Source organism: Rhopalosiphum padi, chromosome 1, assembly GCF_020882245.1.
Source record: "Rhopalosiphum padi isolate XX-2018 chromosome 1, ASM2088224v1, whole genome shotgun sequence".
Taxonomy (NCBI): domain Eukaryota; kingdom Metazoa; phylum Arthropoda; class Insecta; order Hemiptera; family Aphididae; genus Rhopalosiphum; species Rhopalosiphum padi.
In genome coordinates, this window is record NC_083597.1 from 71562326 (window position 1) to 71580633 (window position 18308).

The 18308-nt window shown below is 25.7% G+C and overlaps 1 protein-coding gene across 1 annotated transcript; it reads right to left on the reverse strand.

The window, feature by feature from the left end:
- Positions 1–9620: 9620 nt before the first annotated feature.
- LOC132932404 (uncharacterized) lies at positions 9621–13594 on the reverse strand. The gene is given in 5 exon segments (XM_060998766.1): positions 9621–10038; positions 10040–10147; positions 12046–12201; positions 12794–12946; positions 13454–13594. Coding segments are annotated over 5 exon segments (564 nt in total). The 5' UTR covers positions 13544–13594; the 3' UTR covers positions 9621–9981.
- Positions 13595–18308: the final 4714 nt, after the last annotated feature.

An 18308-nucleotide genomic window follows, 5' to 3' on the forward strand; every position in this document is an offset into this window, starting at 1 on the left:
AATTTTGCACTTCATACAGGAAGGATAAGATTCAAAACTTCCAGAATCATTGACCGAATTACTAAATTAGAGTATCCCACGACTTTATTTTCGTCGCCACCAAACTCGTCGCAATAAACCACCATAATGTACTTAATATATTTTAATATATTTTAGTTGTTTTTATATTGACGTATTTGCTATTTTATTATGTATAAATAAATATATTACTGAAATCTATCTTATTCTCTCTATTTTGGTTTTCATGAGAATGAGTTATTTATTATATATTATAAATAGATACCAACATTTTAAATATCTCAGCTTACTTTGCGATTAATATAACAACATTTTCGTCCGTACTTCCCGAATAAATAAATTAAAAGTTTATTAAAGGTTAGGGTAAACTTTATAAGCTTATTACAAGGTTTAAAACGAAGTAGATAATCAAAGTGTGTTTCTAATTTGTTTTAATTTTAAACATAATTATAAATTATTAAAATTAACACATAGTTTAATTACTGTTATTAAAATAAGTTCTTTTAAGAAATACAATGTATACCGAGATATTTTTAAATAGATAACAAATGAAAAATTTAACGTATTTACTAACAGATAAGAGGGATAATCGTAATTTTGACAAAAATCATTCCAAGGTTTTTACAGGATATAGTCGTAATCCACTTAGCGGAACCGACCTTTTTACTAAAAAGTGGCCATATTATCATGAAATGGAATCTATTATTTTATAGGTACATACTTTGGTTCATGCATTTAACGCTCAAATTTTGTATCATTTAATAATTATTACCATGTGGCTATCTACTATGTAATACACTAATACACATATTTTTAATAATTATAAGAATATAAAAAATATCTAAGACTAATTTTAACGATATTGATGTTTCGTCGGTTTTTAAACATTATTCGTTGAATCTATTTCCAATTTTCGTGTTTACCGCAAAAATAAATGCAAAATATTAAAAAGTGGGAAAATCATAAAATTAATAAATGTTTGTAGCTATGTTTGTATTAAATGTGTATTTCAAAATGGAAATTGATTCATTTTAATACGGACGAAGTCGGATAATATACAGATAATTCATAATAATATTATAATACAAAATATAAAAATGTATTCTTGTTAGATGATGTACTTATAAATGTAAAATGTAGTTTAGTTTAATTTATAGGTACCTAATAATAATCTTCAATAATATGTAAATATCATTGTGTAATGAAAATGTATGATAATAATGTTACTTCTTACTTATTAGTATGAATGTAAAAAAATAACATTATTTCCTAAGCTGCGCTTTTAAGACTATAAGCTAAAAATGTAATGAATTGTTTTACATAAAATGGTTGACAAAATCCTAAAAAAATTTTAAAATATAAAATTCAAGTGTTTAATGGTTGCTATATCTGATAGTACAGATGACAGATCCATATTTAATTTAGAAATTACGTTCTAATAGATTGTATAAGGGTGGGAGAAATCTTTTAAGTTTTAAAAATAGGCCATTATACCTACCATACACGAGCGAATGCCTGCGATATCAAGGAATGCGAATGTGCAATACAACTTTTTTTTTCGAAGGAATACGATATAGCCTCTACAAGTCTGTGTGTTTGATGTGTTGTTAAGTTGAGCAGAATGGAGCCCGAATGGGAGTCAGGTAGGTATAATTTTATTTACAATGATAATGGGTAAAATACGATTAATCACTCTAGAATTTAAAAAAAAAAAGGGGCAAAAGGTCGATGGCATGATAATACATCAGAAGGTTTATTCGGTTTTGGGGCTAGAATAATTGTTGAGAATTTCCAGATGAGTGAAAAGTAGGAGATAAGAAATTATGAATATTTTTTTATTCTTCACTACCTATGTGTAAAACAATGGTTTTAATTTTTATCTAGTAAATTGTTGTGAAAATCTCAGTTTTATTAAGTGTCTATGATAACGAATAAATATATCATAATATTTAAAATTTTAAACGTGCAATAACAATCGGAATAAACGATACCCTATTCAATATAACAGTAAAAAAAAAAAAAAAACGCGATATTATAATAATAAAATATATTAATTAACATCATTAAGCAACAATAAAAATCATATTGAATTAGACCAAGTGCGGATTTACCGTAGGTAGAACCGCGTTATAGGTAATCGCGGTCGTGCAGTTGTATACAAATTGTTCATAATGCCTTCTATCCCGCGGATTTCGACATCAATATTATTATTATTTTATCAACGCGCGGGCACTTACCGATATCTCGGGGACACGATAAACGCCCTGTCTCCGGCCATTTGCATACGGGTGAACACCACGTTGTCCGGTACGTAATAAATGTGCGGCGGCGGCTTTGGCGGCGGAGTGTCCGCGTCGCAATACGACGTCGTCCCGTCGCGTTTAGTGGGCCATGTCACGTAGTGTCCGTTCAAAAACCTTGGTTTCAGATGACTTTGGTTTTTCCGGAGAGTATCGTTATCGGTGGTCGCACCGACGCGGTGTCCGATGCGGATGTCGAAGACACCGTAGAAAATAATAATAACGGCGATGGTTAATAGACGACATAATGATAGTAGCGAATAATGATTGCACATGGTGTAGATATCATTGAATTTATCTTCCGGGCACCTACCGGAACTCGCAGAATTATACTGAAATCGCATTGATCCACCGAGTTATCGACGGTCGAAACACGCGTCATATATCATATTGTAGAAATCGCGTGTTTGGGCTGACATGTTTTCGGAAAAAATAAATTTACTCGTATCATGTATCTAATATTACTAATAGTAACCACGTAGATGGTATGATTACAACTGACGTAGAAACGATGGCAACCAACGATAAACGTATACAATTTATAATTTTATGTCATTTTGCAGCGTGTATAATGCAAAGCATCTTATATTTGGTTGCGTGTACATTTGTCGAATAAATTAATGTATCTATATATTAATATTATTTTTTATTTGTATTTAATATAGTATATTTGTTGAATGATATATTATATTATACTATGTATGGTATTTTTGTATTATTGGAATTAATTATTGATTTAAAATTCACATTATATATGCATTTGTCACAGTTGAAATATTAATTATTTATAAACAATTAAATTTAATTATAATTATGGGCAATACCGAGTAAAATTTAAAATTTGAGTATACATTTAAAATTCTATTGGATAAATCATTATATATATATATTATTCAGAACATATCCATCAAGTAATATTGTTCTTACTGTTCGATGTAGACTAATTTCTAGAAATATCTTATCAAAGGTATATCATAAAATCGTAAAACAAAATATAAGAATACATAAAATATATACACCATAGATTATATATTTGTATATAGCCAAATAATTATCGTCAATTTTGATAAGCGACAAGTGACAAAATGCAGCATGCGTTCAAATTATGACAAATTGACATGCGGCGAAATTACGGTACACCGTTAATTTTAAATGTAAGCTTGTTAGTTTGGTGACATTAAATATCTATACATCCGATTATACAATTCTTCTTTATTTAATTATCACGAGTATATTATATTAACTCAATAGAGTTCCCTTTACATAAAATCAAAAACCTTGTAAGTCTACATGATATACATACATATATATTATTTACTTAGTTGTGAATCTAAACGTAAACCAATTTGTGAATTGCTAAGCAAATGATTTATTGAACATTTTGTTATATCTAAGTCAAAATTCGATCAAGTAGTTTCTGAATCATTAAAAAGTATAGGCACTCATAAATAAAAATAATATATAGCGGAACTTCGATTATCCATAAGGTATCGGACTAAAGCCATGTCGAATTATCAAGTAGACAGTTAATCGGATTACGTATGGAAAAATGTTGTAGATGTTTTTTTTTATTAAAATAAAACGAAAAAAATTGATTTTTAATTTTCGTACATTGTTGGACATGAGTACGTACATATTTTATTATGAAATACTGTAATGTATAATTTAAAAAAATCAATATACATTTTTCCAACAATGATACATAAGTCACTTGAATCGGCGATCAAAACCGCACTGATGTGCGACCGAATGAATTTGCCACAGATTATAAATTGAGTGTGCCGAATATTATCGAATTCTATAATTAGCATCATGGAAATTTTTCAATAGCAAAAAATATTATTTAATAATATTTATTTTTGAGTGCGACGGTTAAACAACAAAATATAATAACCAAACTAAAGGTTAAACGAAGTTCCACTGTAATTAATCATAACTATAATTATTATGTAATATATTGGTTATGCGATATACGTGTAATTACATCAATAAATACATATTGGATTGAACAAGTCTATACCTACCTTATTGTACGTACGTCATTGCAATCAGATACTGAGCTGATTTGACAGCGACTATTATTAAATGACAAATATTTTAAAAGTTTAGAATAATAATACCGGAAGGTGGCCCATCTTTTAGTATAAAGTTATTCGATATTTCTTTCCTTAATCATTATATTAGTTATATTGAATATAATTGCAATATTTGTACGGTACACAATCCTATGACTTTTGTCAGTAGGAATATTTAAGAAAAAATAGAAATCTCTATAATATTGATAACTTAATTCCAAAAAAAAAAAAAATAGAAAATTAAAATTTTTATTAATCAATTAAACATATAACCGAGACTACTTTCGAGTACCAATATAATACGCTATACAAGCGTGAAACGTTCAGCAAAAATTGGTTATGGGGAATGGATTGATTTTTGATGTTTGTAAATAAACACTGGATTTCGGATTTCCAGTATTATCATTTTAGAGTATTTAATATTATTGGTACACGGCCAGTGAGAGAGTTTATGTATCTCCCGATATCAAACTATATTGTCATCGTTGCAGCGTTTTAGCAAATAATCGGGCTGGGCATACTAGACCGATCGATTATATTTGGTAACTTTTGCATAAATAAATAGTACAGATAATAGTATAATTAATTATAATGGCAAAGGTCTCCAAAACAGTATAGTTATTATGGAATAAGATTAATATGTTAGTTTAAAGCAAAGACACATACATTGTGTGGTTTGCAATATACCTACGACTACATTATACACATGGGCGTCCCCAGACATTTTTATAGGGGGGGGGGGTCAAAATTAATTAATAAAATAAATGAAGATTTTTTTATACATTTTATACTTAGGTACATTTTATTTATAGTACATTATAATGTTTCGTCATTATTATATTAAATTATTAAAATTAGGTACAGATAATGCTTTGAAAAACAAATTTAACTTTTAAGGGGGGCAAGTTTCCTATCTGCCCCCCCTGGGGATCCCCATGATTACGCAAATAGCGCACAATATTAAGCCTATAGTATTATAAAAAATCACCTTCAATTAATAAAATAATAACTTATAGTATATCGGTTCTTCAGGTTGATATTATATTTCCATTGGTATTTGACATCTGTAATCGCATTCGCAATATTCTCATTTCTTTATTTTGGATTTCCTTTTTGTATCTGTTAAAAATATAATTTGGCTTGATTATGAAATTATTTTTATAATGAAATATATTGTGGTTGTTTTGTATTTATTTGTATACGTGTAAACGTACCACAATGTTATTTTGCAAATTAATATTATGGTTTGAGTATAAATAGGCCACGGAAAATTGCAATAAATATACTAATAGCTTTATTTTCAGACTACCTACCTATGTGGTTTTCACAAGCCAAAAATATCAACAAATAAATTGTTCACATAGATAATTTTCATTTGTTTGATTTTTCTTATTAAATTATAATGAAGTTTAAATACAAATGCTATATAAATTTATTTAAGAGTCAGAATTTTTCAACTAAATGTTATAAATCTGTTGTAATTTATTGATTAATTATATAAAGCTTTACTTTCGTTTAAATAAAAATTAATCTAACAAAACAAAATCATTGTTATATCATTAGTATAAACAATGTAACAGGTGGCAAATTAAATAAAAAAAATGCATTTATTAAATATTCACACGGGTTTCACCCCCCCCCCCCCCGCCCACCCCCCCCCGCTCACCCCCCGGAAGGGAAATCACGACACGACGATGTTTTACCAGGGATAGAATTGGTTATTAAATAGTTAATTTTTGTATTTATTTATATGTAATTGATATAAATATGGATGCAAAAAATTTGATTTTTGTTAACAAAAGGATCTTTATAGTTTTATAGATTTTTAATTTTATATTGATGGTTTTTGTAGTTTTGTATTTTTTTTTTTTTGTTTTTTGCGTACCTAATAACCTATCGTTAATAGACTGTTATACGGTTTTAAACCATATATTTCTCAAAAAAATTCTCGTAATACCTATAGTCTATACTACATTACTAACGGTACCTGCATAAAAAATGCTGTAAGCTCTAATAGTCTAAAGACTAATTGAATATAGAGATAAGCCCAAAACTCAATAACAATCGGCTACTTATTGGCTTTGTACTTTGTAGACATATCATATAATTCCCACGTTAAATATTACATACATAAAAACAAATATTAGCAAACGTGTTGGTAATAAAATAAGTCAATTAAAATTTACATCGATAGTAGTTTATATAAACGCATTAGTACTTACGCAATATATACCAACCAATACATAAATTAAGTACAAGTAACAATTCAACATAAAGTTGTAATTGTTCTACATATAACATATAATTTGGACTGTTAAAAATAAAACAAGATATAATTAAATCATATATTAGAGTTATCTTGTTATACTCAGATGACCATCATTTAATACCTTTTATTTTATTCACCGATGAACAACGTGAGTAATAATTCTGAGACATGTTTACCAAAAACATCTTATTAAAAAAAAATAACAACACAGAACGAAACTCTAAACTTGTTAAATTGTTAATAATCTATTATAATATTTATTTGGTTCTTGTATTTTAAAAATATATTGGAGCTCCGAAAAACTATTGCTTAATTCTAAATAACAGACGAACTATGGCCATTGGAGATTATTTAATTGATAATTATAATTTAGTAGATTTATTATTACAACTATAAATTATTATGAAATAATTTTTAGACATAGTTTAAATGCCACATAATATCTACAAATTAAACGAGGTAAAAATAATCAAAATTTAAGATTATAATTAAATCAAATTTTAAGTAATGAAATACATTTATTTAAATACGTATAATATATCTGTAAAAAAAAAAATTTAAAACATGGTTTCATAGTCTTTTTACATCATAATAATAAGTTTTCAATACAGGTAAACACAACGATATGAAGGTATATAAGGTATATAACCTTATAGTAAATAAAAACAAAAATTATCGGGTAAATTGAAAAATATTTCGTTAATTAAGTTAACTAAGAGTCTTATGGGTTTACTTGTATTTATTTTATGAGTTTAATATTTCAGAGTAGTACAATACCTTGCTTCACGTGAAAAATCGAACGTCTCATGAAATAGTTAGATTTTGATGTATTTTTTTTTATTTAAAAGACGAAAACTTTATGCAGGTCAGATTGAATTCTGATTTTAAAAACTCCATTTTCAAACATTTTTATTAACATCTATATATTGTCACACATTTCTTAAATGTTTTTTTTCATTGTTTAAATTTAATTCATAAATCAAAGTTCAATATGACCAGAATAAAGTTATTCATTTAAGTTATTTATTAATTTATTCTATGAGGTATGATTGTTTTACTAACAAAGATATTTTTGATGATTGAAATAGTTTGATTTTATTTTTTCATACGGATTATCTACTTAAGTATGATAAACTAAATATGATGCTACGTCATTCAACTCGAAAATGCTTACATTTTTTACCTTATTTTTAAATAGTCCGGTCCTAAAAATTAAGGTAATAACTTATAAGCTGACCAAATTGACCAAATTAGAATAAAATTAATAATTTTTAAATTTATTTTATTTAATCATTCTTTTATGACAAGGTATAAATAATTTTTTTATTTTGTCAAGTACTTGTCAATGGGGTGATGTAATTTTTTTTATTATTTTAAACTGTATAATTTACATATTTTATTCATTAAATTATTTATTGTGAAATAGGTAGTATCTATTTATGATATAAACAACAATATTCTTAAATTAGGGTATTATATGATGTTATAGATTATGTGAATTTCTAGCCTATTTAAACTTAAGCGTTATTTCAAAAAATTAAGCCCTTCTAAAATATGACTCAATATTCGTATATTTTTTATCCACACCCGTAAACTACTAATAGTCATGGTTCCTTACATGACATGTTGCTTATGTAGCTAACAGCTACCGTAATTAGATATCCTATGCATTTGAACACGCTTACTGAATTATGTATCGTTTAAGTCAGAAACTTTGGCCGTCTATATATTGTATTTATTTGTATAATAATTAATAATATATAGAAAACTAGCGAATCACCACTAAAAGGTAACGACAAATTCTGTAATTATTTTACCATTGTCTTATAATGAACCGTTTGCAGAGCTTATTCATAGATAAGTTTCATTTCCAAAGCATATATTCGAAGTAACATAATATGATAAATCAGGTATAACGAGATTTTGAATTTACGTAGACTATTTAACATTATCGATTCAGTATTTTTCCCCATTCTTGAGATTTAATTTAATTCACTGCAGTTTTTACAAATATCTATTAATACGATATTGTTGAAAATATTTATTTTTAAAATATAAATGATAAATCTAATTTTGAATTCAAACCGATATCTTGCAGTTTTAATAAATATAAGCTACTTAAATAAATAGTTATAAATGTCGAATCATTATACTTATTTGTAAAACTTAAATAGGTAATTCATAACTTTAAAAGCAATAAATTGATATAAAATAGAATAAATAATTATCAAACTATTTGTGGTAAAACATAATTTGTCATTTCAATTATTCTAAAAATAGTTAATCTTAGGCAAAAATAATCTAGTTATAATTGTAATGAACGTAAACTAAAGAGTGACAATAATTACACTTACATCGTGTTGTTAATTTGATCACAATTATTCCAATTATTAATCTTGTTTAAATCATCTTTGTTGTATTGTTATTGCAATTTTTTTTTTTTAAAACATTTAAATATCTGTTATATACATCAACTTACCTATTATTAATACAATACTTAGTAAATTGTCGATTACATTATAAAACTATAATACATAATAATAATATTATATCAAAATGAATCAATTTATTTTCAATAGGATATCATAGTATTATACATACAGTAGTACATCAAATATTTATTTATTTCATACCGATGGTGTTTACAGATAGACTGCATTACAAACAAGATATAAAGTATAATGGCTACATAATAATATGATTATAAAATGTAATTAATAATAATAATTAATATGATTGGATATCTGTTACATAATAATACACCATTACAATGTATATATTAAATATATTTATTAATTGAAAATAAATAAAAATAAAAATAACATTAATTATTATTTATTATAAACACTTTTATGTATATATTATACATAATATATACATATATTATAATATAATATATACATATATTATAATATAATATATATAAAATTATACATTATTTTAATTTGGTTAGTAATATTTGATAAATGTGTAGCATCAAAAATATAACTAATTTGAGTTAGGCATATAAATCGAAATTGTTTAGGCATGACGTTTTATTTGAACATTAGTGTATGATCAAACCTACCGAAATCCAAAATATCATAAATGTTTTTCATCTCGTAGGTATTTGTCATCTGATATTAAATAATAAGTCACATCTGTCATTATCATAAGCATAATATAATATAATTAAGCACAAATAATCATCAAGACATCAAATATAATTTAATTTTTGAAATGATAAGGTATGTACATTTGTTATTATTATTTTAGTTTAATATTCAACTGTAACTTGTTTACTAATTGTATAATAGTATTTAAAAAAATAAAATATTTCTCATGGACGCACTACTTGTATTATAGACATTAAGCAACCATAACTTTGTTTTTTTTTTGTCTTTCAAAACAAAACGTACTTTATAAGTTCCGTAAGGAAACGTTTTAGGGATATAATTTAGCTTCTTATAGTTTGATGTATCCAATCCAGTCGCTATGTAAGTACCCTGAAATATAAAATCGTCTATCATAGATGCATTTAGTAATTATCGTTGGGTAACCTACCCTATAATTACATTGAGTAGTATTTTTTCTACGTATTTGGTAAAGTATATTTATAGTATCTTTATCTTCATATATATAAATATATATAATATAGAGTGCCTTAATGTCCTAGATAATCACGGAAACTATGGAATGGATTCGATCGGGAGTTTTTCTTTTAAATTTAAAGAGTACTCTACGGAACGAGTTATAAACATAATTTTATGAATCCAATTCCTGTTCCACAGAATATTGAACGATAAAATAGAATTAAGCTAGTTGATTGACAATATGCCATAAGTTAGCGAAATCAGGTAATAAATATAGCTTGGTAGATGAATTTTCAATATCGTATTAATTTAAACTTTTTATTTTAAAATAACGACTATGAAAATTTAAAGAAAATTAACGATTTGTTAGTGACCTGATGTATATACTCGTACTAAAACTTTAATACAACGATATAGCGTGATATGTTTGATTATTTTTTGTAGTTAATAATATATATATTATAAATATGTATACATAACCTAACCTTATATATAGGCTTTTTTCAATAAATAAATACATAATAAAATAGTGTATGAACTTAATTTTTTTCTAATTTAAACTGGAATAGTAATATTATATTTAATGCTTTATGTATAGACATATAGTCACAACATAGCTTTAAAATACCTATGTGTATTGTGTATAATTTTTAAGTGTAGAATATCTATAGCTCATGTAGACCTATATAAATATGGAGTAATTTAGTCATTATAAAATCATAAGCTCGGACAGTTTTAATTATTATAGTACAATTTTATGTCAGAGATTTGAATACAATATAATAGAATTGTCTACGCTCATTTAAAAAAAAGCTATTTAAGCATGACACAGGATGTTTTAATTACAAGTATACGACAAAATAACGGAACGAAAATTATTGTTGCAAAAACAACGATTATACACTACCATGAAATCAATATTATAGCAACAGCTTACAAGCAATAACAGTTAATTGAAAAATAGTGAGAATCATTAACATTCATCTGATAATAGTGTACCTACATAAAAATGTCCTTATACATCAATCATGCAGATTTTACTTGAATATTATGCATTGTTAATTTGGGACAATAATAAACAATATTATTGATATGGTGATTAACTATATCATATTTAACTTCTTCGTTCTATAATACTTATGTAACAAATTTAATATTATGTTTAAAACCCCTACACTTAATATTTAAAAAAATTTAAATTTAGAATTTTGTAAATTATATAAAAATAAATTTGTAAATATTGCTTACATTATTAAATCAAATATAAGATATTGTATAAAATACTTGTGAATTTACTTATTGTTAAAAATGTATTATCCATACTTATTGTTCGCAATAATTAAATAAATAAAAATAAGTATGTATAGTACGCATGTGCTAGTGTGCTGCTATATTTTATAATAAAATAATATGTTAAATATAGATATAGATAATATATATATTTTATTTTTCATATTTTGTTTAGTGTAAGGACTGTAAAATGACAAGATGTCAAAGTAATTTTGCTTATTTGATTATATATGTTTTATTAAAAAATGATTAAATCTTTTTGTTTTATTTTCAACCAAATGTTTATATATGTTATAAAAAAATGTTATTAATACAATGGTATTTATTAATTTAAGAAAATTGTATTTTGATATTTTCGCTGTATTTTATCATTTGCTGTTATTGCTCGTATAGTTGTATTGCTTTTCTAGATTTCTAATCAGTATGTTAGTTCTACTATTTAGTTGTAATACCCTTGCAAATGCTTAACTTAAACATAAACTATATAACTATCAAAACTACCCAATTTTGAATTTACATACCGCAGTTATGGGACATGTGAAATTAAATCCAAGGCCGCTCAAATCTATTTGAGTCGTAAATTTTTTAGCCGTTGAGCAAGCTTTTTCTGAATGGAATAAAAATGAATTTTCTTTCCAAGCTCCATTGACATCTTTAATTGCTATATTTGCATCTACCTATGACAAATAAATTTGATAGTTATATTTTTTTACAAATACCTATAATGTAGGTAGGTATACATATAAAAGTAAACCATTACAATAATTATAAACAAAACATTATAATATAAGAATAAAAATAATAAATTTAAAATGTTTTAAAACTATTTATGTAGTTATTAATTGTTAATTAATGTTCGAATAGCAGGAAATATTATATTAGTTTGAGAATATCGGATTTTTTTTTATAACTATTCAAATTATAAAATATGTTTTAGAGATATATAATGTATATATTGCAATGTTATTGTATAATTTTTATTTTTAGAGTTCTGATCAGTTATATTAAAATAACTAAAGATTTTTATAACTATTTTTAAAACTTTAGAGCTTTTGTGGTATAGGTTAAAATTAATCTAATTGTTTGAAATATTTTTGTATGATTTTTTAGTAATGAAACAGATTTAGAGGGGGAGGGGATATTTTGAAAAAAAACAACTGAAAAATAAGAACCACCCTAATATAATATATATACATATTTAATTGATTTTAGAACACAAAATAAATATAATAGCGTGAATATACTCATACTCATAAATTTTTATCTTACTAATAAAGAATCATCTATCGGTATTAAAGCTGTCATATTTCCTTTAACCTCCGTTGAGTTATCTGGTTTCTTATTTAAATAATAATTGAACTGTATTTTATCTGCTACTGGATTGCAATTATATATTGTTTTGAATATTGCTCGGTATTCACCCTAAAATGAATAAGTTTAAATTGTAATAGCTGATAGATTTTTACATAAAAACTGAAAATGATAAATTTATTGTTTATAAAACTACCTTAAAAATAATATAAATATTATTATACTAATAATCCAATGTGCATTATATGAATTCATTTTATTTTATTTCGATAATATATCATTTATCGTCTTAAATTAGAAATATTAGTAATATTAGTGTATATAAATATAAGCTTTATATGTATATATATTATATATATATACATTATATAGCTTATTTTCAATGATATTTTTGGGATTGAATTTGCACCAACACTTTTATTAGATACTAAAAGTGAAATTAATATATTAGAACAACACAAGTATTCAATTATTATTTTTAAATATTGTTAATATTTGTAAATAGATTATTAATTATTAGTAGTTATCTAAAACTTCAAATTCAATATATATTATTAATAATAATAGATAGGACATTATCATCTTTCCAATATCATTACAACTTATAAATCGACTTACCATTGGTAATCTGAGAAAGTCATTTTCATTTCTTTTGTTTGGCTTTACATGACTTACAAAGATTAAAATTAATATGACTAATTGTATCATATTTTATTAGTTGTTTAATTTAAGTACAAAATATATAATACTAACTGAATCCAAACACTTTTTGACAAATATAGATTTAATACCTGAACATTTTATACTACAATTTAATCATGTTTATTAATCTTTTTTTTTTAAATATTTTAATCGATTTAAAACTACAACTGTATTTAATCTTTGAACATGACTGATAAAAAATATCTATGTTATTCATCAACCATATTATCTATAACACAATAGCTATCTACATAATTTCATCGGCAATTTAATAATTACTAATAAACATATTAAGTATTATTATGATAACACTGTTATTGTCAAACATATACCCTATCAAACTGAATGAATTTATTCAACGAAAAAATACATATATTTTAATATTATTTTCTTTATTAACCTTAAACATATTATTGTATTTAGCAATGAAAAAAGTTTATAAACCCTATCTAGAATATTAAGTACAAAATCCTCAGTATTTATGATTTTATTCGGTCAAGCAAGGCATAGTTTAAATATGTATATAGCACTGAAATTAATTTGGATTCCTTTAGGAATAAATTGTTGACGTTTTCTCCTTTAAAAGATATTTAAAAACGAACGATATCTGACCGTGGTTTAAGAGTAATTGACATATATGTGGTTGTGAATGGATTCTTTTGAACTATTACTTTTCTTTTGAAAATGAGGCACTCATTTTATCGGTTCAATGCTCAAACCTATTGAAAACATTTCCGTCATTAGTAAAAAAAACCTCTAAAAAATTTGAAAAGTATTTTTTGTAATAGCACTTTGAGACTGTCGTGAGGATATCGCGTAGTATATATTACAACTCTAAAATTTTCAGTTGGATTGAAATTCTAAATAAATACCTTATAGTTAACAAACATTGTATGTAAGGCAATTTATTTAATAATTTTTTACTTTGTCATTTAAACCACTCAAACTATAAATTGTTTCAGTAAAACAAATTTTGCTTAAGTTACTTAATAGTATTTCTGATATAAAATATTATGTCATATAGTACACAAGTATTAGATGTTTTTTCTGTAAATATTTGTAAATAAATATTATAGATAAGTATTATGTAATATGTAAATGGTTAGGTGTAATTCAAAACTGAATGAAATACATACGTGATACTCGTATTTTATATATAAAACGATTTTAGAGAAAAATTGTTACATTGTTATCTATGATTAATTGTGATCTAATTTGATTATTATTTAATATTTATTTATTATTCTTAAGGCTTGGTTAGGGTCTTACTACTTCAAAAAACTAAATATGCACGCATTTATGTCCGAAAAAATTTTCAAAATGTGACCTGAAAATATCCAAGAACGATTAAATACGTATTGAAAAACGACGATTAATATTTATACATATTATAAAAAATAAAAAAACGCGCAAAAACGAGTTAAATATGAAAAAAACGAAAATTCTATGAACTCCTGTATCCTAGTGTGTATTATGAAACAAATTACTTTAACACAAAGCTGTTTTTAATGATTATTAGAAAATATGCTAATTCCTATAAGTCCTTAGCCGTATATTTTTTTATTATAAGTTATAAAGCAATTATAGATCATAGAATTAAAAAAAAAAATTCTGAACAGAGCTTAGCTTAAAAATAAAAATAAATGAACAAATATTTTTAAAATTTATTGAATTTAATTATAATTATGCTAAAATGTTTACTGTAATGTAATGTATATAATGTTAAGTATCCGTGAGAATAACAAGTGAAAATGTTAAATTTAAATGTGATATTTGATTGTTATTGCTTTTATTACCATTTACTACCATTTTTCACATACTTTTAAATTACAATCTCATATAAAATTATTCTTTTAAAAAGAATCTTTTTAAATACTGTGATGTTTTACTAAGAATTAAATGATAATTTATTTTTTTTCCAAATCATTTCTTAATATTATATTAAACATGGGTTAGTTTAAGATATTCTCGATTGTTTAAAAAATGATTTTTAAATTGGTTCAAACAACAAAATATATAAATAAAAATTACACAAAATCAAGGTATATGAAATTATTTGACCATTACATCCATTTATATACATTTATATATACATGCACATTGCCCATTTTACACTGTACACAGCATACAACACAATCACGTATATCATCCAGCACTTCTTTTGTTTGGCTATCACATTTTCCTCAATACAACTGAATATTGCTCTTGGTCACATTTCACCCTTTTGTTATTCTTCGTAATTCTTGTAATTTTCAATTTTTCGATTCTCCTTTCTGACAAATAATTGCAATAGCCAATAGCTCATGTTATGATTTCTGATAACACGACTTTTGCAATCAACGAGAATTAATATAGTGACCGTGTAATATTGAATTATATGACCAGTTAGACGTCTATAGTTATTTTACAAAATCCTATAGCAAATGTGATAAATGTGGGTTTTCAATAACGTAACACGGTAGCAGATGAATAATATATTCAAATCGATGTATATAAATCACGTACAGTATGATTGGAATAACAGCTACCCCAATTAGGTTTCCAAAATGTGAAAGAGGATGTTCAACCATATTATATGTATAAAGTATAACGATGCGTGTCTAAATATGTTTACAGTCCCGACGTCCCGTTGATGTATATTGTATTATGTATGTCACGTAACTATCACAATGATTGTATCAAAAGAATATTATGTATACGTGGCAAAATGATCTGATAAAACTGTTTTATTGTATAATCCTAACTTAATTCATAATGATGTTCTGTTTTCGACATTGAAATAATGATTGTTATTACTCTATTAAATCTGTAGTTAACCTTCACGTTAAATACTGTGTTTTATAAATGTTTTAGTTATATTTGAATTTTATTTTTATCCAAGGACATAAATATTATATAGATTTTCAAGAATCTAAAGTTCTGTCAAAAACTCTTTAATTCATTATATTTGAAAAGAAATACCGGGCAATACTAATGTAATGTAATATAATATTATCATTTTTTTTTTTGTTTTCCGAGAGAATGTGGTTTAGCATAAACCAAAACGCGTGATACTCCGCCGCATCGACATTACCACCTACTTATTACTCACAGTTGTATGCGTGAAGAAACCATATTCTCTTAACGAATGGAGTATTATAGGTTCATATATAATATGCATATGGTATTAGGTAAGGCAATATTAAATTGTATAATATCAGTTTAAAATTGTTTATAATTTATAAAAATCAGATCTCCCTAATTAGTTTTAATACAATTCGTTGTGATATAGAATTATAAAACAAAAACGAGCAACATCGTAACATGTGGAATTAATCTAATTAACTTTGCGACTAGGTTCTAGCTTGACCTGAAATGTTAATATTAGTCAATACTCAATAATCATTAAATAATAGTAACCTATTTACCTACTTGCTCGGAAAAAGTCCACAAGTTTGTTCATGTGTTTTGATTGTATATTTCATACGTCATATATCTGTTGACACGAGTTGTTAAAAAGATACTATAAAGAGAAAAATGTATTTATATAATATTATGTGTAACTGAATCGGACACTATGGTTTATATAGAATCTGAGTTTTAATAGGTTGTTTTCGTCAAATAACAGCTGTGGTTTAATTAAAATAAACCGGAACCGAAACCTATTTTAATATGGCCATATTATTAAATGAAAAATATCAGATTTTAAAATGATTATTAATTTGTTTATTTTTTTTGTGAGCATGATGAGTAAAATATTATAGTTATGTGTATATATTATATTGTTGTGTGACACGTGCGTCCACGTTTGTATGTGTGTGTGTGTTTACCTTATGTGTGAACACTCAGTTCAAAATGCGTTTTGATTGTCCCCCCCCTCCGTGTGGCCGTGTCTTATCACACTTCGGTATACGGATCATCGTCGTCTTGAATTATTCCTTCCAGACTTTTTATAGTCATCGTTGACATCTCTCTTCTATTACCGATCGCAATCGTAAGTCGTAGGTACTGCAGATGGACGGGATGCGCTTTTTTTAAGTTTCAACACACATTAATGATAGAATCGTAAAGCGCACACACAACTGACGACACCGCTGTTATGCGCACACACACACACACACACATCAGTGATGAGAACTTAAAATCGATGTTTGCACAAAATCTCCGTGAACCCGCCGCAGTCACTGCGGAAATTTCAACATAATAGTATATGTACCTACCTACACCTAATATAATCCTCTTTGCGCTCGAGGGTGAGTGTAGTTTTATAACGCTGCGATACAATCCGTGACCGTTTTAACGCGTTTCAGGGTTCCAAACCCTATGTAGTGGGGTTTTTTTTTACTCTCCCCGTCGACCTCGTTAAATTCGAACACCGCGATACTTCTCGACTTTCCAGCGATTAATGAGGTTTTTTTTTTATTTCAATCGCACTAAGCATGCCAGATTTTTGGTTGCCAAATGTTTCTTCAGCTCTATTTCACACACACACACACACACACAGAACTACCCCAGACAGTAATATCGATGTCGTCATTACACGTCCAAAAGCCACACTAAGAAGCGCATCTTTGTTGAATTCGTTCACTTCCACGTACCTATTTTCATGTTTTATTTGCACTATTAAGAAACAAAATCATATTTGAAAATTTGATAAACATAACCATTCAAGTCACTTAAATGTACAATCATAATATACATAATAATATATATATATATGTGTATATAACAATATATAATCGTATACAATCGTTTTTTATAAGTTAAAAGCTTTAATTTAGTACTGGATTGT